Source organism: Heptranchias perlo, chromosome 1 (genome assembly GCF_035084215.1).
Source record: "Heptranchias perlo isolate sHepPer1 chromosome 1, sHepPer1.hap1, whole genome shotgun sequence".
Classification (NCBI taxonomy): domain Eukaryota; kingdom Metazoa; phylum Chordata; class Chondrichthyes; order Hexanchiformes; family Hexanchidae; genus Heptranchias; species Heptranchias perlo.
In genome coordinates this window covers 163535422-163559325 of record NC_090325.1, presented here as the reverse complement: position 1 = coordinate 163559325, position 23904 = coordinate 163535422, and the positions used below count along the sequence as shown (strand labels likewise).

General features: G+C 41.3%; 1 protein-coding gene across 8 annotated transcripts in view; it reads right to left on the bottom strand.

Annotated features, from left to right (window-relative positions):
• Window positions 1–23904, bottom strand: part of kiaa1109 (KIAA1109 ortholog) — a 460818-nt gene that overhangs the window by 194738 nt on the left and 242176 nt on the right. For all 8 annotated transcript variants that reach the window (XM_067993249.1, XM_067993258.1, XM_067993276.1 and 5 more), the window contains 8 exons: window positions 20230–20449; window positions 18109–18267; window positions 17021–17196; window positions 16417–16592; window positions 14830–15539; window positions 13015–13266; window positions 12053–12146; window positions 1956–2162 (listed from right to left, as the gene is read on the bottom strand). In XM_067993249.1, coding sequence (XP_067849350.1) covers window positions 1956–2162; window positions 12053–12146; window positions 13015–13266; window positions 14830–15539; window positions 16417–16592; window positions 17021–17196; window positions 18109–18267; window positions 20230–20449 — 1994 coding nt within the window. The remainder of the gene's footprint in view (window positions 1–1955; window positions 2163–12052; window positions 12147–13014; window positions 13267–14829; window positions 15540–16416; window positions 16593–17020; window positions 17197–18108; window positions 18268–20229; window positions 20450–23904) is intronic.

Here is a 23904-nt window from a genome sequence, read left to right as displayed (position 1 = left end):
CCACTGAGTCACCAGGGAACATAAAATTATTTTCTTTTGAACTAGATGTTTTACTTTCATCATTTTGAACATGGAGTTATGAAAAACAAGAATGTTTGTTGAAGCACCAACAAGCAATACAATGTTGTGGTGGAACGCAGATTCAATTTCACACTCTGCTAGACTCAGATGTATGTTTGTGGGGAAGTCATAAGTTAAAGCCAGATGGTTTCGCACAATGAAGGGAGAAGAAAACAAAAAATCAGGTGATCTCAGGTGGTGTGAAGCTCAGCAAGAGAAAAGATAAGAATAAATCAAAAGAACTGGGAAGTAAATATCATGGAGAAAGAAAGGTGAACATGTTATTTTAGTTTAATGTGAAACCATCCGTAAATTTGACAAGCAGACAGGTTACAAACTTGTAAAATGACAATGTTTGAAATTGAAATTCTCCACAATACACAGTGAAGACAGCTTGGTAAAGTATTGTACTGGTGGGTAAAACAATTGGAATGTAACTTATTTTCCAATAAGAATTCTCTCTTAAATTCAGAGGCTAAGGATATATTTCATTTTCTGAATGTATAAGAAACGCCCAGAATTGGCGAGTTAAATACGCACAACATTATTAGTGTGTCAAAAAAATAGAAATTTGTAACGAAAAAGATACACAGTGAGTTACGAAACGCCAAAAACGACTCCACCATTCGCCTCACAAAAAATGGAGCTCGCCGCCAACCTCCCTGTGAGTTTCAAGAAATTGCTGTATTTGCACTGTTAAAATGAATTAAACTTGCTGCAGAAAGTTAGGGCTGGTATTTAACAACTTAAGGACCCTTTTAATGATGAAATTTATGTTCCTGCAATGCCACTCAACCTCAAAGGCCCAGAAAGGGAACAGTTGAAACTGTGGAGTCTCACTCCTGCAGGTAGTAAATTGTTCATAGAGGGTTTTAAAATGTAAATTTTTAAAATTCTTTTTCTTACTATTCCTATGCCTCTTTTTTTTCCTCTCTCTCTTAATCCAAACTTCCTTGCCCTGTCTTTATTTCTCTTTCTGTATCTAATTTGACATTAATTCACCCTATTTCCTGCTCCATCGTTCTTGTTTCTTTCTCTATCCTTAAATTTGATTGGTTAAGGAGATAGACCATTGGTCCCATCATTCACCGAGGCCCCAAATGCCCGTTGACCTCACACCGCCATTATCAACTCGTACTTCCAGCAAACTATGGTGAAAAAAATTTGAGCTGAAGAGTGAGGAAAAAAATCTAACAGGGCACATAGTGAGATGCCCTGCTCCAGCAAATTCTGGGCCATGATTTTCAACATGAATTGCTTTTATGTAATATGTAAATTGGGCATATGCTCACTGGAAAAGGGAAGGTGATATGATTGTTGTTTTTAGGATTCCATAGGGACTACATAATGTAGACGATGACAAGTTATTTCACCTTGTCCAGAACAGTAGAACCAGAGGACACAGCCTGCACTGGCAGGGAGGTAAATTCAAAACGAATCTGAGGAAACAGTATTTCATTGAGTGAGTGGTCAATCTATGGAACAGGCTCCCCAGGGAGACGTTGGAAGCAGTTCGTATTGATTCATTCAAATACAAATTAAAAAGATTTTTTTCAGAAAATAACATTTTGGGATATAGTATATGAATAATTTAAGAAATGACAATTGGTAAGTGTAGCATGCTTGGGACCTATGGTTCCCAAAGTTCTCCACCACAAGGATTTTTCTCACATCATATATGGATCTATTGTAGACTAATTGATAAAGATGATTAGTCAACAACTCCATTATTATCATATCAGGTAACTACCAGGGTGGTAGATGGTGAACTAGATGGACCTTGATCTTTCTTCATCTAGCAATTCCTATATTTCTACAACCACACCACTGCAAAATAATATTACCTCATATATTGCACTATGAGGCAATTGGAGTTTTTTTTGTAAACTGCTTACCTTGTTGACGGCTGACGAATGAGATCAGAAATCTGTTTGGAGAGCTGGTGAGAACTCCGAACCATCATGCTATGCAGTGTGGCAGGATGCTGTGGGATATTGATACTAATGGCTCCTACTTTTACAACCATTGTGTTGTTGGTTTTCAATCCTCTCTGGGCACTATAAAGAGCCTGAGATTTGGCAATACTGCATTTAACTACCGTTCTAGAAAGAAAAACGCAAGTCATTAAACCTTCAAAATCCATCTGCCAATAACATGAAAAATCTTAAATATAGAATCATAAAATGTTACAGCACAGAAACAGGCCATTTAGTCAAGATTTTGTTTCCATGAGCCACCTAATCTAATCCCATTCTCCTGCTCACTCTCAACATCCTTTATTATTTCTTTAAGCAACTATCTAATTCCCTTTTTGAAAATACTAATAGACGTTGCTCTAGCAACAATTTGTGGCAGAGAATTCCATATACTAACCTCTTTGTAAAGACATTTTTTCCCAACCTTCCCTTTAATTGTTATGCTGATTTTAAACTTGTGCACTTTTGTGATTGTTTCCACTGATCGGAAAAACAATTATTCACATTATCACTCTTCATGATCAACACTTCATAATCTTGAAGACCTTCATCAGATCATCCCTTAACCTCAGCTGTAGCGAACAATGCCAGAACTTTGCAAGTCTGAGTAACTGTAACCCGGGTAATGTCCTCGTAATTCTGCACTGTACCTTTGCTATTGCTTTTATATCCTTCATATTACATTACAAGATGCCTAAAACTATACACTGCATCCATTCAATTTCCTGTTTAAATATTTCTCATGTTGATCCACAGTTCTATTTGTTAATTTTTTCTTCAAAGCATTCCTAGTACATTATGCAAACATAGAAATCTTTAGTCTGCATTCAATGCATTACTGACCATGAAGTCAAGTTCAGAAATGAAAAGCAAACAAAAGTAATTTAACATTTGATTCTAAGAACAGCAATAACCTATGTTTGAAAATATTTTAAACTTTACTTGCATGCGATTGATCTTGGATTTACACGCTTCTACATTCAACAAGTCAATAGAATAATTCACACATCTTTAGTTAAAGTAAACTTCAAAACCCAAACACAGGTTAACACTATTTGGTTTACAAACTGCAAAAGTATAGAAAAATGTAGCATAAATTAGACTTTTTTTTTAAAAAGTCAATGTACAAATGGACAGAGTTACAAACCTGCACTATTAAAACTATGAAGTCCACTAAAATTTTACTGATAGTTCATTATAGATGAATTTCTGACTGATTTTCAACTCAGTAAATCAAAAGTAGGCATCACAATATACAAATACAAATTAAAAATACAATATCTAGAATATTTATGCTTTCGAGGAAATTAAAACATCTTTCTCAGAGTTGATTTAAGCATAACATTACAATGTAATACTGGGCTAGAATTATATAGAGTTGTTAGTGTTTCCACTAAGTCAAAAATGCAAGCTGAAATCATGCTAGTTTGACATACAGAAATTCTTGTTTGACTGTACTTGTAGGTGAAGTAGGAAAATCCTCCAGCCTATGCAAGATGGTTGTAGAGAAAGCAAGAAAATAAAGAGAGAGCAAATGAAGTACATTCATGCATAAATCTTTATACAAAGAGTGGAACCCTTAGTATGCAGATTTGTATATTTTGTAGCACTATATTAGTAACGATCAAAGGCTCAATAGTGTAAGTACCTGAATTTGAATAGGACAGCTTCATCATTGGCAGGGTGGAGAATGCAGAATATTACACTGCATCCAGTTATCAAATATCATGATCAATTATTAGACTACAAGACAACACACACTGAGGGTTACCACATCAACAATAAAAGAACTGTAAATTTATAAAATAAGAGGTACTGCATTAGCACACAAGCCTTATGAAATTCATCAACTCTTTGTGCACTAACCAATTCAGTTTGTAATAATAGAGAAACTTAAAGCCATAATATGTATAACAGATTTAAAAGAAAACATGCAATTAAGAAAAAGTAATGCAATTTAAAATAGTGACTACATTAAATAATAAATCTCGATTAACAACCAAAACTGTATCCAAAGTAAAAAGACAGCGTTGATAGAACAAAGAAGCACAGTTAGCTGCAGACCACCACCACAGACCAGAAGCTATCTTTCATTATTTCAGCATTTTATAATTTCATTAACAAGCAAGTGTCAAAAATTGTCATTAGTTCATTTTTTGCCCTACGATGTTACAGATTTTAAAAATGTCATGTCTGTTTAAGAATTACAGATTACCACAATATATTGGGCTGGAACTTGCTGGAGCAGGGCATCTCACGACATGCAGTGTTAGTTAGACTTTCTCCTGCACCCTTCAGCTCAAAAACTTTTTGTGCCTTAATTTGCTGGAAATGTGAGCTGATAACGATGCGGCGAGGGCAACAGAGCATTTGGGACCTTAGGGAACAGCAGGACCAACAGTGTATCTCCTTAACCAATGAGAAATAAGGACTGAGAAATAAACAGAGGAACGATGAGAAAGAGGGTGAATTAGAGTGGGTGAATTAGAGAAGGAAAGAAAGATTGGATTGAGAGACAGAAAAAGAGAGACAGAAAAGTAAGAAAATAAAACTAAAAATTAAAAATTTGACACTTTTAAAATCTCCAACAATTCACTACCTGAAGGAATGTGACTCCACAGCTTAAATTGTTCACTTTCTGGGCCAGAGCGGCTGATTGGCAGTCATTAACAATTATCACATCGTTAAAAGGGGACTAACACTATTAGACTTAACTTTCTGTTGCGAGTTTAATGGGAATTAATGTGCAAATCCAGCAAGTTCTTAAAAATAACAGGGAAGCTAAGGGCGAGATGCTGTTTGTGATTTGTGTGAAACAAATGGCAGAGCCACGTAAATTGACTAGCAACTTCTTGAGATTCGCAAGTCATGGAGTATCTCTGAAGTTACTGGGCGATTTTCACATTAATAACGGCGTGCGTCGTTCTCACGCCGTTATTTTATCAGCAAGTTCCAGCCCATAGTTGGGAATATACATTATTCAGTGTGCGTGCATTCCCCAATTGGCTACATTTACTGCACTAGGTAACATTAGATGTATCTGTACAAAGCAATGGTCAAGATGCATTCTAGAGGGTAACTGAAATGGTGCAGCAAAATAAATCCTGTTAATTTCTATGCTCACTTCATGTAGCAATATTTGCTGCCAGAGTACCACAGTTTTGCATTAAAAAGTTCCAAAGGCATTTCAATGTCAGTTTCTGAGTAGATCAGAGTGATAATAAATAACAAGCCATAACAAATAATTCGCTCTATTAATAAGATCCACTAACAGATTCTATCCGAGATCCCTAAAGCTCCTGTATCTCACACTTCAATATCACCCATTATCAAATTCCTTAACCAGAACAATTGTTTTTATGCTTTGCATTATGGAATATCAGATATAATTTCTTATGTATCACACAAAGCCACTATGAGTCTCTGCTGGACAACAGAGGGGAAAGAATAGGAACATAAGCATGCAGAATGATAGACTGGATATTTTGTAGGACCTCTTCGGATCAAAAGCTTCCTCCATACTACACTAAGTGCACCAGCAACAGCAACAACTCACCTGGGGAAAATCAAAGAACAATCACCCTTTAAAATGTTTTGCGGTCAGGGACAACACCCATGTGAAATGTACCATATATGTAAGCAGTATCCCAAAAAAGAAACAGAACCCGAGTATTCAACCCTTGCAATCGCCAGAGGGAATGGAAGAATGGGAGGCATGTTTTGTGAAGAAGGGCTTTAATTCAAAAAATTAAAGACCTTACAAGAGAGATAATCTTTCTTCTTCATTCTAAGTATCTTCCAGATTGCTGGAGATTAACAATAGGAAGAAAAGGGAAAATGACAGCCACCAGAGACTCGAGTCAGAATTGGGCTGAACCTTGCAAAAAGGCCCACCTGCTCAGTTAGTCCAGCAATGTGGACTCATTTTGGATTGTGACATTAATCCCTCCACCCGTCCCGCCTCTCTCCCCCTCCACCCGTCCCGCCTCTCTCTCTACCCCTCCACTTGTCTCCCTCTCTCTCTCTCTCTCTACCCCACCACTTGTCTCCCTCTCTCTGTTCTTTAAGTTCTGTCTCTGTGTCTCTCTTCTTTCATTTCTGCCTCTCGCTTTCTATCCCATTTTATTAAATGACCGGCTAGCATCAAGTAAGCACTCTGCCTGGAGCCTGAGCAATGTCCAAATAATATCTTAGGTCATGTTGGTGTCTAAATCATCATCTCCTCTTTTCTCCAATAGGTCTGGGGTGCATCTGGTACAAAATTGTTTGATGCCATTGGCATGGATCCAGACTTGACCACTGTGTTGTCAAATGCAGGAACATTGGGTGTATGGAATTGCAACCTCCATCCATTGCTCCCCTCAATTATAGGCTGAGTGTTGACAGCTGGTCTGTCTGATGCAGGTGAAGCATACAAGATAGAAATGATACTGTGAGGTGTTGTGCTTCAGGAACGGTCCATGGAAACATCAAATCTGGCCATCAGCAACAGCAAATACATGAGAGCCCCTAATGCAATGCTTCAATTCAGATTTTGTGAAATTGTGCATCGATACAAAAATAAAATCTTTTGCTGAAAAAAACACTGCAGTGAAGAATCACTGACACCCGCTGGATGGTAAACAATTTTGCCATAAATTTAAAATGGCCATCTTACCAATATGGCATTGCTTAGATGCAACACATCAATGGGATAGTAAAGCGGGTAATGTGATAATATTGAAACATTTCAATTGGATGTTTCTTTTATGAATTGGTGCTAGTGTTGGCCCATTCTAATGTCAGTCGCCTAGGATCAAGAAAATCATTTAACCTCAATTCATTATATTGTTGTTCTTTGCCAGTGATGGCCTTTGCAATTCGAGAGAAAAGGTCAAAACGTTTGATTGCCCACCTTCTTGCGACAATCTAGAAGCATCTAAGCTAGTCGTCAAGTGACAGGGTTTTACAAATGGTGAGGAATTCTATTCAAAGATAATATTCTGAAGACATCACAAATGGTCCATAGATAACAATTTAAGACTCTATGGGGGAAGTGTACATTTTCAGTTGACTTTTATGTAATTAGCGATACTGGCACAGCAAATAAAACAGAAAATGAAAGTAATAGGTAATGAAGAGAAGCCACATTCAGTGAGACAGACAGAGTAAATTAACAGAGCAAAAGGAAATAAAAACTGCAGGGTGCAGATGTGGAAAAACTAACAAAAAAAAAAGCATGTTTGGCAAAATCGAACAGTGACTTATATAGTTAATTCAACCCACACAAATACAGAGAGAGAAGAAAAGTAAAATAAAAAAAGAGCTTGAAATGGAGGGAAAATAGAAGGATTAAACAATCTGCAGAAAAGAATGATGCAAAAATCAAACTGAAGAATCCCCAAACAGGATAAAGTGGATTAATGTCTGTCTATCAATACCAAATGTCGACAGTCCCTATTCCTTCTTTGTTCCTTTAATATACAGGTCTAGATTACTTCACCACCTATACTGTGGTATCAGCACTTGTTGCTATTCCCGCACTGCTATTCTATATAGATGTTAAAGTTTCTCTTCATGTAAAAAGGTCGTACCAGGATCTCTCAAAATCAGTTACTAATAATGTTAACTGGCTACAGAATGATCTTTCCTTATTCTTTCATCTTCCATGACAAACAAAATACTACTGTTGCACCATTAAAAAAATTAGCTGGAATACGTTACCTTTTAAGAAAATTGCACATAGAAGGGTCAGGAAATCCCCCTTTACCTCCAGCTATACGCAAGGCCTCGTTATGGGCTATGGTGCTAATGTTGGCCCACTCTCATGTCCGTTGCCTATTTGTTTACACAGGAGGAGGGAGAAAAGACCCAAGTAACAGCAAGAGCTTTGACACAAACAATTGAGGTCATTGCTTCCAGGTGAGGCAGTAGCTAGTTTAATGAAGCTTGCCATAAGATTCAACAGGCTTTCTAAGGCCAAGTATGTAGCACTAAGGAAACCTTAAGGAAATTCCTCAGACAGGCTTCTGAGCGAAGACTGAAACCATTGTCTTTGGTCTCCGCCACAAACTCAGTTACCTAGCCATCGATTCCATCCCCCTCTCTGGCCACTGTCTCAGGCTGAAGCAGACTGTTCACAACTTCGGAGTCCTATTTGATGCTGAGTTGAGCTTCCAACCCCATATTCTCTCCATCGCAAAGACCGCCTACTTTCACCTCCATAATATCGCTGGTCTCCGGCTCCGCCATCTGTTGCAGAAACCCTCATCCGTGGTTTTTTTCCCTCCCGACTCGACTATTCCAGTGCTCTCCTGGCCGGCCTCTCATCTCCCACCCTTCATAAACTTAAGCTCATCCAAAACTCTGCTGCCCATATCCTAACTCATACCAACTCCCAGTCACCCATCACCTACATTGGCTCCTGGACCAGCAATGCCTTGATTTAAAAATTCTCTTCCTTGTGTTCAAATCCCTCCATGACTTCGCTCTTCCCCATCTCTGTAACCTCCTGCAGCCTCTGCATTCGTCCAACTCTGGCCTCTTGTATATCCCCCACTTTCATCACCCCATCATTGGCGGCCATGCCTTCAGCCACCTAGGCCCTAAGCTCTGAATTTCCTCCTTTAACCTCTCTGCTTCTCTCTCCTCCTTTAAATCTACCTCTCTGAGTAAGCCACTATCCTGAAGTCTCCTTTGGCTCGGTGTCACTTTTAGTCTGATTACACTCCTGTGAAGCGCCTTCCGATGTTTTACTACATGAAAGGAGCTATATAAATGTAAGCAGTAGTAGTAGTAGTTGTTGTTGTTGTTGTTGTGCGGCCAAAGCCTTGCTCCTTCTCTAGTAGTGAGCAATTTTAGTGTTATTGGGTCAAGTTCCATGTCTGGGGCCATGCTTCCTGATCAGTGTCTGAGACAAGTTGAATCAATACCTCTTCTGGAACAGTCAAATGCTTTGGGCTGTGTTAGAGCTGTGCTAGTGGGAAAGATGATACCACCTGAGCAACAGTCAACAACCTTTTTTTAAAATTCGTTCATGGGATGTGGGCGTCGCTGGCGAGGCCAGCATTTATTGCCCATCCCTAATTGCCCTTGAGAAGATGGTGGTGAACCGCCTTCTTGAACCGCTGCAGTCTGTGTGGTGACAGTTCTCCCACAGCGATGTTAGGAAGGATGGTCCAGGATTTTGACCCAACAACAATGAAGGAACGGCGATATATTTCCAAGTCGGGATGGTGTGTGACTTGGAGGGGAACGTGCAGGTGGTGTTGGCCCCATGTGCCTGCTGCTCTTGTCCTTCTAAGTGGTAGAGGTCGCGGGTTTTGGAGGTGCTGTCGAAGAAGCCTTGGCTTGGTACACAATGCGGATGGTACACGCTGCAGCCACTGTGCGCCGGTGGTGAAGGGAGTGAATGTTTAGGGTGGTGGATGGGGTGCCAATCAAGCGGGCTGCTTTGTCCTGGATGGTGTCGAGCTTCTTGTGTGTTGTTGGAGCTGCACTCATCCAGGCAAGTGGAGAGTATTCCATCACACTCCTGACTTGTGCCTTGTAGATGGTGGAAAGGCTTTGGGGAGTCAGGAGGTGAGTCACTCGCCACAGAATACCCAGCCTCTGACCTGCTCTCTTAACCACAGTATTTATATGGCTGGTCCAGTTAAGTTTCTGGTCAATGGTGACCCCCAGGATGTTGATGGTGGGGGATTCGGCGATGGTAATGCCGTTGAATGTCAAGGAGAGATGGTTAGAGCTCTTGTTGGAGATGGTCATTGCCTGGCACTTATCTGGCACGAATGTTACTTGCCACTTATGAGTCCAAGCCTGGATGTTGTCCAGGTCTTGCTGTATGCAGGCTCGGACTGCTTCATACTGGGACAGTTTGGCTCGTCCTGGAGCACAAGACTTCAGCACTATAAGAACATAAGAAATAGGAGCAGGAGTAGGCCAATCGGCCCCTCGAGCCTGCTCCGCTATTCAATAAGATCATGGCTGATCTGATCCTAACTTCAAATCTAAAGAACACAAGTAGTAGGAACAGAACCTGGCCACTCAGCCCCTGGGCCCGCTCCGCCACCCACAGGGCCTTGACCGATCCGAACTCAGCTTCATGTCCAATTTCCTGCCCGCTCCCCGTAACCCCTAATTCCCTTTACTTCTAGGAAACTGTCTATTTCTGTTTTAAATTTATTTAATGATGTAGCTTCCACAGCTTCCTGGGGCAGCAAATTCCACAGACCTACTACCCTCTGAGTGAAGAAGTTTCTCCTCATCTCAGTTTTGAAAGAGCAGCCCCTTATTCTAAGATTATGCCCCCTAGTTCTAGTTTCACCCATCCTTGGGAACATCCTTACCGCATCCACCCGATCAAGCCCCTTCACAATCTTATATGTTTCAATAAGATTGCCTCTCATTCTTCTGAACTCCAATGAGTAGAGTCCCAATCTACTCAACCTCTCCTCATATGTCCGCACCCTCATCCTCGGGATTAGCCGAGTGAACCTTCTTTGCACTGCCTCGAGAGCAAGTATGTCTTTTCTTAACTATAGCCAGGATATTGTCGGGGCCCGCAGCCTTCGCTGTATCCAGTGCACTCAGCCGTTTCTTGCTATCACGTGGGGTGAATCGAATTGGCTGAAGACTGGCTTCTGTGATGGTGGGGATATCGGGAGGAGGCCGAGATGGATTATCCACTCGGCACTTCTGGCTGAAGATGGCTGCAAACGCTTCAGCCTTGTCTTTTGCACTCACGTGCTGGACTCCGCATCATTGAGGATGGGGATGTTTACAGAGCCTCCTCCTCCCGTTAGTTATTTAATTGTCCACCATCATTCACGACTGGATGTGGCAGGACTGCATAGCTTTGATCTGATCCGTTGGTTGTGGAATCGCTTAGCTCTGTCTGTAGCATGTTCCTTCCGCTGTTTCGCATGCATGTGTTGTAGCTTCACCAGGTTGGCACCTTATTTTTAGGTACGCCTGGTGCTGCTCCTGGCATGCTCTTCTACACTCCTAATTAAGCCAGGGCTGATCCCCTGGCTTGTTGGTAATGGTAGAGTGAGGAATATGCCGGGCCATGAGGTTACAGCGCCTGATTGGGGTGGTCACTCAATCTAAATGAGCATCGACAATCACATAAGCTGAGTTCATTTGTGAGGTTATGTGGGATCCCGTTATCCCAATGCCTCCTTCCCAGCCATTCAAGTCAGCATGTTTATGGGAGTAGTCTTGCAAATGTTTTCTGCAATTCTCTATTTGGCCTGAAAGTTGAGGAGAATTGAACTTCAGTGTTGTTACTATCACATTCCAGTGAATGAAACAGTCATTTTGAATCCATAAGCTGAGTCTAGAAAAGATTTCACACTTTAAAACATGAAAGTGTGAAATGGTGTTCCAAGAATCAGATACAGGCAAGAATCCATGGCACTCAACACAAATTATGAAGCCAAGTGCTGGTACAGGCTAGCAGCCAGCTCAGTCTGATTAGGATAGGCCATAACAAAGCATTGACAGTGAAATCTACAAAATAAATAAACTTGATAAACCATTTGGAATACACTTTGGTTTAGATTTTCCACCTGACTGGTGAAAACCAACCTGGTATTAACGTATGGTCGAGTGCCAAATTTAAAGCATTACCACGCAATAAGTCATCTCACCAGCGGCCCAGGAATTGCAATTCTCAATTTTTCATGCAAACCTTATAAAAAGCAGAACCTTTTAGCTGTAATTTTATATACATCAAATCAGAGCATCAGTTAGCTAATGCAAAAGATACACACAGCACAATTTCACTCAAATGTATTCAGCATCGCTGGCCTCTCCCTTCACCAATTTGCTTAGGCATTAAATATATATCTGTACTTAAAAAACAACCTGGATAGACCTTCCTCCTAACTAGTGAAGCATACAACCAAAAGATGATGGATGAACAAAAAATTACAGAATCAATTCTACGATCCCATGCATTTCTTTAGCTTCAAAAATTAGCAATCTTTAAATACTTAGAACAGTTCAAAAAAAAACCCTTAAGCTTTACTCACTGAATGTTTGGTGTAATGCCTTCCAGCAGGACTATGTTTACACCACCTATATGAGCAGTTGCACAAGTTTCAGTCATTTTTTGGTGCAAAACATCTGAAGTAAAAACATACAAAGGTAAGAACATTAGTCTGCACACAAGTTGGAAGCTTACAAATCAATATATAAGCTTTAAAATATACCAATCAACTGTTAAGGTCTAGAAATATATTTTACACAATGTGTTAGATCTGAACAATTTTATATATTATTACAATTCATTACAATCTATTAGGGAATGCAGAACAAATGAACAAAACGTGTTTCCAATTCCCACCCATCCTTCATCTTTGCATGGTCCATCTAGGATCCTTCCCCTTCTTGGATTTCTCTGCGTCCACCTCTGGCAATGGGCTGTTTTTATTTCTCTTTACAGATGTACTTTGTATTTCCAGCATTTTCTGTTTTTAATTCTGATTTCCAGCATTTGGACTTTTGGTTTCTTATTAAGCGATCTTACAGTGTTTCCCCGGTCCATCTTGTGAACAATTTAACTTTGATGATACAGAGCTACAAAACACTTTTGAAGTCAAATCAACCAGTTTTCTGCCCCAAAGCTGTTTAGGCTTCAAAGCCATTGCGTTTTTGGGTTTTGTAACTTTGAAAGACACATAGCATTGTACAGTGTCTAACTGGAAAATAATGATAAAAATTTTGATCATAAGCATTTTTTATGAACTGAATTTCTAACAGGTCAACAATGCACTGAAAAGTATTGTTAATACCCAAGGAAATAATTATTAAAATGTGAACAATTTCTAAAGTGGGAGCTTTGTGTGCTGTGCAATTAGTGATGGAGAAGATCTGATCCAATATCCAATCTGTACAACTAAAACCTTGTTTTGTTATAGCACTGCAGTGCTCTCAATTTCCGTTAAATTTAATCCTGTTCTATTTTGTTGATCATCCAGTTTGATGCCATTACCTTTCATTTTCTCTTTCACTGTAAAGCTTCCATGGATCTTCTTAAGTTCTGCCTCCATTGTCAAGCCTCCAATGTCTGCCTCTAGATGAGTGCGGTTCACCATACCAACTCCAAACACTATGAGTGTGACATGCTGGGGTTCAGCACTCACCAAGCTGCGCTTCCTCGACAGTTTGTTCGGGCTTGAGCAATCTTGTTCATTTTCAAAAATTACTCTGCAAGAAGGTTCAGTGGGACTTCTAGCACCTGTATCTACAGATACAACAACTTAATTAGAAAGTACAACACTATACATTGTGTAATTACACGACACATGATGCCTTCAGCTGCCTAGGCCCCATGCTATGAATCTCCTCCACCTCCATCTCCTCTTTAAAGACCATTCTTAAAACCCATCTTTTTGACCAAGCTTTTTGCCCCCCCTCTTAATAGATCATCCTTTGGCTTGGCATTTTTTTTCCTGAAGCCTCTCTGAAGTGTCTTTTTTCTGCATTAAAGGTGTTCTATAAATTCAAGTTGTTGTTGTTAAATGTTAGTTCTTTACCATAAACATTGTAAATAAGATATTTGCAAATTTAAAGCTTTAGAATTGATATCGTGAAAGTAGCTGAAAAGGTGTCAGCGATAAGAGATTTTTTTTCCACACAATGTCTGTATTTACTAACAAATCAATACACAATTGTCTGATCTATTCCCGGTACACACTATGATTTTTTTTACTTTTACCTCAGTGAAAGGAGCATAAAGATTTTTAATTTATAGCCTGATAAATTTGTAGCTATAAAATATCACTCACACTATCAGTGGCGATTGTGTCCAGTTGTGAGGAGAGGCAGCATAAAGAAATCAAAAAAGGACACCAAGAAACATAAAGCTGCATCTATCTTACCGGTGGCAACCCTAACTTGAGCACCATCGGTGTAATGCAATTGAGGCATGTGATGCCTTTGGCAGCACAAAGTGTCACTCCAATAGGTGGCAAATATAAAAGGCTGCCTCTGGTGACACAAGCCACAGAAGGGCATCATTTTCTGTCCACGAGCAGGATCTATGTTCAGCATCCCTATTGAGGGCAACAACGTCATTACACACTATTGGTCATATGGACTTTGCCCGACATTAGAACACAGTACCAAAGATCCCATCATAATTTTTTTAAAGGAACTGCTCTCTGAAATCTGCCCCACAATATAAACGGGGCAATTCCAGAGCACCGGGAGCCAATGCGTGCAGAACTCACTTCCAGTTGAAGTTTTCTTTACAATATAAACTAACCTTAAATCTTCTCTCGTTGTAAAAACAAAGAGTAAAGGACAAATGATCCAAGCTTTCATAATAACGAAGGGAATACAGTAAACGTAGGGAGGTATTTTACACACCAAGACAGGTGAAAGAGAGCACATGATTATAAGCTAAGGTTGCCATGAGTTAAAGTTGACTTGATGAGTAATGTATTCATGCTTACAGTGGAATAGTCAAATAAATACTACGTTTCAGCATTCTAAAGGAAACTAGACCAATTACAGATTCATTTGGGCGTGGACAGATATACATTTAGGATGTGAAAAAGATCAGGTCCTTAAACTGAACAAGCTGGATGAACTGAACATTCTTTCCTTGTTCCTACTGTTATGAAACTTTATATCAGATTCTAACTGATAAGGGAGCAGCAATTATACGAGACAACACTTGGAAATGGAAAGGCATTTCAACATTTCAGAATTTCATCACAACATCTGAAATGCCCCAGGATCTGACTTTCAAAATCTGATTTCTCATTTTAAAATCATAAGAACATCACAAGAATAAACCTACCTGTAGGGCCCAATACATCAGGAGAAGATTTTTCAAGAATACCCGTTGGGTCAGAGATTAATGAATAGAAGTTAAGTAGTTTGTACATATTCTGCCAGCACTCTGCAGAAGGTTCGCTTTGCTCCGACACGGTGATTGAGTCAGAGTCATCCATGTGAATAGTCACATGATCTACCACATCCTTCGATCCCTTCCTGGAAACCTTTGAGGTTCTTCTTTGTGTCGGACCAGAGGAATTTTTATTGCGTGACTCTCTTTTATTGTTCTCATTTCCAACTCTTTTGTTTGCCTTAGTGCTATTTCCTCTGCCGCCTCCATTAAGACTGCCTCGAGAACTACGACTAAAATCTGATGAACGGAAATCCCGACGTTTGTGCGTTTTGAATGTTGGTGTGGGAGATACAGACCCAGCTGTGTATCTGCTAAGTTTAATGTCTGTCTGAGTGGCCTTTATGTCATCAATCATTGTGCTAAATTGATGAATGAGACGAACTAATGCCATGTCCACGTGCTGGCTGATAGACTGACAGGAGATAGTGAAGTTAACATGAAAGGTGTTTTGGTGATGTCTATTAAGTTCATGGAAAGAAAGAGCATTGGTTGAGTTTTGGTTGCAAGTTGGTCTGTCCATCACAACAGCATTTATACAGAAGGTGTTGAACATCAGTGCTGGTTTGAAGTCAAGAGGGGGAAGGTTTATCATGCCCTGTCTGAAAAAAAAAATCACAAAAAATGAAAACAATAGAAATTCTGCATTCAAGCTGAATGTGTTTTTATACAATCGCAGTGCTATCTTTGTTATTAGTGGTATATTAGTTCATTAACACTAGGCCAAGGAAAAAATCAGGAGTGAGGATGAATCTGCTATGGATGCAATGGACATGGTGGCAGGGTAGAGGCCTAAGCAGATGCCGATTTTGGGACCCAAGTTGGCTTAGATGTGGGTACAGCAAGTCAGGGGAAGGTGCAGGCTCAGGCTGAAGCTGGACCCAGTGTTGGAAGTAGTAACTCCGATACCTGTCCCAACGCCTGACTTCAGGCTGGACATGCATGAATGAAATAAGCACAAGGGAGAAGACAGCATCGGGCTCGGGCTCACGATGAGTTGAGGCCCGGATTGGACTCTACTGAGGCTGGGGATCAAGCTGCGAGCAGTTTGGCCACGTGCAGAGTTGGTCAAAACCTGGAAATAACAAACACGACCACTGAATAAAAGGAGATTGGAAACCAACGAGAGAATGTTACCAGGGAGCAATGACCAATGAAAATATGTTTTAGGATCAATGACAAAAGCTTCGGCAGCCTTTTTGTTCCCACAGACCAATCAGCTCAAGTTGATATTTTTAAGTGGGGATGTGCGAAAGAATGTTCACACAATATCAGTAATTCACATCAAAAAATGTTTCCTTGATGTGGGCAATAGTCATAACCTTAGATCATTTAAAATAACATTAATTTCTTATGAATCGCCTATGGATTATATTTGCATTTAACGTCAACTAATGATCACCATTGTTTTTATTAATTCAATCTTCTTACAATGTGTTTACTTTTATAAGCAAAATTGCACAGGACATTAAATAATACCTTCTTTTTCGCCTGATCTTTCTCTCTTTGGACGTATCAGAGTCAACAATATCTGCCCTGAGACAGTCTAGGCTTCCAGAGAAGGACAAATGCTCCCCAAAATACATTCCATAAGTTAAAGGTACAATATCTTGTGATTGTATTCCTGTATTGCTCAGTAAAGGCTTAAAGACAACCTAAGAAGAATTTATAAGGAAATAGTTATTTTCAAATCAGTAACTGTATTTGAATTTTTCTGCGAATACAAGAGCTTCTGCAATACATGCAATTTTAAAGTTACTGAGAAAACTAATAATGGTGCAGAGCACTCTAGTTCCTATTGCGATCATACAACATATTAGAAAGATGTACATTTCCATAGAAATCATTAAATGAAAAAGATAAAGCAGGATTACAAGAACTAACCATTTCTGGCTCTTAGAGATCTAAGGGGACCATTCTGGTCCAATTATCAAGGTGCATGTACACTGCAAAAACTAATGCCTACCAGATACACAAAATATACTCCAATATTTAATGAAAAGTGAAAACTACACATGTAAAAATAAGGATGGAATGTTACTAAATGTACTTACAAACCAAAACTGTAGGGATCTCTCATTACCTGTGCATCAGCCAGTTGAACAGCAGGAGGGCCCTGGTTACCCTCCTCAATACCAACAATTTCATCCTGGCTGGTGCTGTTCTGAGACTGTGTGCCATCCAGAGTATTTTGATCACTCGACAGCACTGTATTGAAGTCAGATGCAGATTGTATTGTAGGAAGATTATATGTCAAACCTATGCAAAATAATAAAACACATTTAAGCCATGGTTCAAAACTTTTATTATGATGCAGACACAAAAGTAAATTGGCAAATATACATTATTTCAATCCCTCTCACTGCAGCATACATAATTGTTTCATACCTCTTAAGCCACTGAGTAGTGAGATCACAAGTAAAACCAGTACTCCAAGGTGAAGTACATGTGCATTTTGAAAGCACCAGAGCATGCTAAGATTAAACCTTTTGCATGATTACACATGCAGAATAAAACTGAATGCAATGCATAAATAGTTTGATTTCTAGATACCATTATTTGTAATGGTTTGTGGGTGACAACTCTATTTTTCTTTTTAAAATTAAACAATGTTTCTCCAGCATTGCAGCTTTTTACTACAATTATTGAAATATGGCACTATTTATTTTTCTTTTAGAATTCATGTTGCATTGGAACTCAACTAAAGCAGCACATTATAGGAAAAATCCAATGACCAGGTATTTCATTATATCTTTAAGATGAGAATCCAGTAATAAAGAAAATTGAAAATATTAGGAGTGCTGCCTTCATTCATAAAAACATAAAGCATGGAATAAAAAAAAACTTACATCACAGATGATGTACAATTTATCCCATTATTGACTCAACATCAATTAAATCGAGGGAAAATTCTGCATTAGCTTCTTCCAAATGCCCTGAAAAGTAAATTAAATGAGCCCCACTATTCAATCCTAGCCAGTTGATTCCTACAAATGACCTCTCTCAGGGCCCAGGAGCATAGGACTCTTGGTGCATTCAATTATCTCTATAACCTTCAACTCCATTGCTAACCAAAAGTTAGTAACATAAGAAAATTGAATTGGTGTCATTCAGTTCATTGACCACCAGATACCAAATTTCTTCACATTTACTACACCTTCTTCAGTTTACCTGTTGGAAGGCTGTTATGTCCAGATCTGGGCATTGGTGATTCTTGAGTAATGCTTCCTCGGTTACTCACAGCATTTGACATCCAATTATAGAAACTGACTGATGATGGCTCAGACAACAATGGGTGTTCTGATAGCATCTCTGTAGCTACAGCATTTCCTGTATTTGTAACATAAAGGGCAAATGATATGCATGGTTGCAATCAATACTCTATAAATAGACATTTGTTGAAATTTCAGAGGTGGGCTCCCTACCTAACAATGTAACAGAACAATAAAATCATCCCTTTAAATATATGGCAAAATCTGGGATAAGAGTTGCACATTCATGGGTATTTTAATGTTTTCTTGAATATATTGGAAGCGACTTGTGAACTGTTGCATCCAATAAGCTTCTTAATGAAACTGCAACCATAAAATTTAGCATTTCATTTTCTGGTCCAAATCATAGAATTTAACAACAGCTGTTTTTATTAGCTTTAATCTGTATATACAGAACTGCAGTAGGGAACCATCATTTTTGTTTTGCACATTTCCTTCATTTTCATTCATAAAGATTAGTCTTTCACTGCTACATGAGCACCAGTGAGCTTGTTTTTAAAAGAAATCCTGTGAAATCAGTACAAAAGCTGAAGTAATGCAAAAGTTTTTGGCTATTAAATGAAGTCAAACTTCTATTACGGAAAGACAGGTACCAGATCTTGTTCTCAGATTTTAATTTCTATAAACAGACTCACTGCCTCTAAAATATCAGACAATTTATAATCAGACCCAAATATCTCCAAAATGTTAACTATGAATGATGGAATTTTTAAAGCTAATATATCAAAGCTCTTTTTAAACAGTAAAAAATTCACCAGAAGACTGGAAAATCATGCAGGTACAACCAAAAGCACAGAGCATGTGTGGAGCTTCATTATTACCCCCACAACATTGCAAGGGAAGCAGTGCAATACAAGGAATGCAAGTAAGAGCAACAGCAGTAAATCAGTTATTTTAAGGACATGAAGTATTAATGCCTCCCCCCCACCTTTTCTTTTCCTTCCTATTCAGAGTTCAGCAGCTACACACCTCCTGTGATTAGAAGACATACTCCAGGCCTGTGCTGCTAAAAGACACAGAACAGCAGTTCAACAAGTCTTCCTCTGATTTTTTCTCCTCTCTGTAGGAAGGCACCAATTAGAGGGCAGACACCTCTGCACAGCTATACTTTTCAGACTAAGAATTTAACAGAATGTTGTGATCAAAACCACATCCTTCCATTCTGCAATGCTGTGTGCACCATTGTTCTACATACACAGTCGCAACCATAAGAATATCAATATTCAAGTTGAATTTTACAGGCTTCTTTTGGAGGAGTTTTTTTTGGTGGGAGGAAGTAGGAAATCAAATTTGTAAAAAAAAAACAGGATTGTAATTGAAAGGAACTTGAATATCCTGCTCTCTCCTTCCTTTGTTTCTGCATCCATTATGATGTGTTTGCTCAAAAGATTTTGGGAATTAGTAAGATAGCAGGCTGTTTTTTGCCTTGAGAACTGTACCTACTGTGGTGAAGCACCTTCAATTCTGACAGATGGTAGCAACTTCAGAGCACTTACTTTCTTCTAATACGATTTTAGGGTTGTGTGTTAACTATTCAGTGACACCAAGATCAGCGCTCCCTTATTTCTTTCATGAACAACATTTCCCACTTTCAACTCTATTTAGATCCATCATGCTCCCACTAGAACACTTCTCCCTTTTCGGTTCGATGGTTTGGAATGTGGGCTTCTCCACAGCTGCCTTAAAATACCACTCCAGGATAAATTGATAAGATCACGGTTTCCTGCTCTTTTAGGAAGAAGAGTTCCACTATCAAAAACATTTCATCTAATATTCTAGCCAATAAAGGCAAGCGAGTATAATGCTGACCAAGGCTGTCATGCTAATTTACATTTACAACTTTTGTGATAGTGATTTTATTTTGTTTTGTTTCACACAAAACTGGAAAAAAAATCATGTATGCATTACAAAATTAGAGATAGGAGAGGAAGAAACAAAAAAAATCTTAGCGCTCAGATGGCATTTGCAGCAGGAATATCAACCTGTGTAGTGGATTTATGCTAACAAATGTGAAATGTACCTGGCCGTGTAAGTGAACTGCTTTTAATTACTGTTGCATTCCGTTGTGGAGTTCCTTCAAGAAGATTGTGAAGACTAGGGAAGCTCCCAGTCAGATAGCTCAGTAGACTTTCTTTTCTAGGACTGTCTCTTGTCGGTAATCCTGGACGGCTGACATGGGCTGGTGAGTCTGCTACTGTATCTCCACTGGTATAGCTGAGGGATTGGTAAGGGTGGACTCCCTGTAAGGCAAATGCAGAAAAGTCAAAATATTTTTCTAAAGTACTTGGCTTCATTTCCCAAGTATAGGGCACTAAATTGGGCCATGTAGCGCCCGTTGTTTCGGCACTAGACAGCTTCCTTCTCTGACATCCAAGATGGCGTCATCTTGGTACAGGAGTTAACGCATGCACAAATACCGAAAGCTGGAAGCATGTAAAGGGAAAATACGTGCAATCAATGTGCAACGCTGATTTAAAGTGATAGACACCATTTTGGACCTTAACGCTCAACTCAATGCACAGTCTTAACCCCGACCATCTGAATGTGTCTTACAGTACCTGGAGGCCCCCTCACCAGCACTATTTAAAGGGGCTATGCAGGTGCTGCAGGTTAGTTGCTGGATTATTGCTTCTGGCTGCCGGTGGAGTAGGAAGTGTTTTTTGAAGCTCCCTATTCTTACTGAGAGTTCCGAGAGTACATGTGAGAGTGGTTTGGCAGGTACTGCCTAACGTTCAGAAAGTTACAACCGTGGTTGAACAACATTCCTGGCAACCATGGGCGGTCTGCTAGGGCTCCCGCTGAGCATTGAGCACAACTGGGAGCATGCAGAGAGGCCACGCATAGCAAGCCAAGCTGCGGGGAGACGGAGGACGAGGTGGCACAGGGGGCCCCACCCAATGAGGGCCTTCTGGGACCAATTCTCTTACCTCAACACGCATCAGACATCTGAGGTTCACCAAGGATGCCATGACCGAGATCTGTCAACTGGTACGGCCACAACTGCAGCCTCAGAACAGGGCAAGGACAGCATCACCTGTGGCTGTGAAGTTCACCGTGGCGCTGAATTTCTACGCTCAGAAGCATTTCAGGCCTCTGCTGGCGACATGTGCAACATCACGCAGTATTCAGTGTACTGCTGCATAAGGGAGGTCACAGACGCACTGTAACAGATGAGTAACAGGTTCATCACCTTCCTTCTGCACAGAGACAAGCAGAACGAGTGAGCACGGGGATTTGCTCGCATTGCTGGCTTCTCCATGGAGCAGGGTGCCATTGACTGCACACATATTGCCCTGCATATCAACTCAGCCATCCTTGTCAAACAAAAGGGCTTCCACTCCCTGAACATGCAGCTGGTATGCAACCACACAAATTGAATCATGGAGGTCGATGCCCACTACCCTGGGAGAAGTCACGACACCTTCATCATGCTGCAGTCCAACGTGCCAGCTATCTTTCACCTGACTCGGCAAGTCAAAGGCTGGCTACTGGGTGACATGAGCCACGGCATGAGGGGATAGCCCTTAACACCAGTCAGGAACCCACATACAGGTGCACAGCAGGCCTACAGTGAGACACATGTTGCCACACACATCGTGGAGCACAGCACGGGCCTCCTCAAACAACGCTTCCGCTGCATGGACTGGTCTGGAGGAGCCCTGCAGTACTCCTCTGAGCGGGTGGGCAGATTCGTGGTGGTATGCTGTATGCTGCACAACCTCGCCCTCACGAAGGACCAGCCTTTGCCACCAATGATTGGAGAAGACCCACAGGTGGTGGTGGTGGTTGTTGTGGAGGAGGTGGAGGTGGAGGTGGAGGTGGAGGAGGAGGCTGAGGAGGTGGTGGAGCCGGAAGAGGAAGTGGAGGAGGATGCAAGGGTGCAACAGGAACCGCACGCCTTGTCTGCATGGGCTGTGCGTGCTCGCCTAATCCGTGCCCGCTCTCAATAATGTCAACGACATCCCCCAACTCCCCATCTTTCTGCTCCCACAAGACAATCAAATCGCCCTCCATCTGATTACACATTGGTTTCCCCCTCAGCTCATTGCATAAATAAAAACCACCACCAAATGCAAATTCAAAGTCTCATTTATCAATGAATAAGTGAAATTATGCAAACATAACAGAACTATTTGCATAACAAAACTATTCACCCTTGTGCATTCCTTTAGTGCCTGTTCTTCATGTGCCTTTACCCATCCTAGTGCTCCTACTAGGTGCTTCAAAAGTGTCTGGAGCATGGGTGGTGGGAGGCTGATGACCTTCAATGGAGCAGCGTGCAGGTGGCCTTGGAGGATGACCTCAAGCAGCTCTGGGCCGGGAGAGCTCGGCTTCAGACTGCACCACCTCAGCATGGACTGCAGCAGTCTGGCCTCGCCAGCCGATAGGCAACAACAGGGGCACTGGCGGAGTGGGAGCAGGAAGGCTATCATCCTGAGAGAGGACAGCAGGTCCAACTTCCATGGCGCCACTGCCACTCTCCCAGGTCGGCGGCCTCAGCAATCCTGGTGATCAGCTGGAGAATGGATTGCTGGAGTGCTATGACGCCCTGGAAGCCCCGTTCCACAGTAGTCCCCAGATCCACGATAGGAGCAGTCTGAGCTTCCAAGGAAGCAGTCTGAGCTTCCAAGGAAGCAGTCTGAGCTTCCAAGGAAGCAGTCTGAGCTCCAAATGCAGCAATCAGACCTTGGATGGCAGATGTTTGTGTTGCAATGGAAGCTATGACATCAGTAATCAGACGCTGCATCGTGGTGGGTTCCACAGGTGTGCTCATGGAGGTGACCACCCGTTCCACGTTGGAAAGGATGGGCTCCAAGCCCTGTGCCAAATTGGAGCTGGACTCCTCCATGCCCCTTCTCATTGTGCGCAGGCTCTCTGGCAGGTTTTCCAGTGCCCCAAGCATTTGGTGGTGTACTCCCATCAGCCATCTTCTGCAGCCTGGCCCATCAAAGTCCTCATCTGATTCCTTTACAGCAGAACTAGTGAGCGACCTCGCCCTCCAGCGAGCTGGCACCTGTGGTATCCGTTCCCCCCACCCTGGCTCCTGCGCACTTGTGCTCGATGTCTCACCACGTGCAGATCCCTCTTCTAACCTAGCCTCTAAAGGACGTGCAGTGTCAGTCTCTGAGCTGGTGGAAGCAAATGTCAGATCGAGTGACGGTGTGGCTTCAGTGTCCCCCTCCTCCTCCTCCACGGACAGTGCTGCCATGTGTTCTTGAGTATCTGCAATGACAAAGGGAAACAGGTTGAGTTGTGGAGTGGGGAGAGGAGCGAGTAAGACGTGCATGCTGACAGCATCTGCAGTAAGTGAGTCAGAAAAGATTATGGGAGGAGGGAGATGTGGGAAAAGAGGAGCATTAGATATGCAGAGACCCCCTTCACTGGGACCTCCAGTGAGGCATGTTGTCACGGCTGCAGCGACGGCTCGCCCAATGATCCGAAGCACGGTCTCCTCTAGTGGGGGTGAGGATGTGTAAGCGTGCCCGTCCATCATCAGGTCTCTCCTGCTGCCGGTTCTGTTATGCATCACCTTCTCCTGCAAGACAGAGGACAGTGTGCCAGTGAGTATCTTGCAAGGTGTGTGGGTGATGTGCCTGTCGTGGTCGAATAGCTGCCTGTTTGTGTGACCTGTGAATGGTGGTTGTGTGGCCTGCAAGTGTGGTACTATGTGCGGGTGAAATGCAGCATGCCGAGT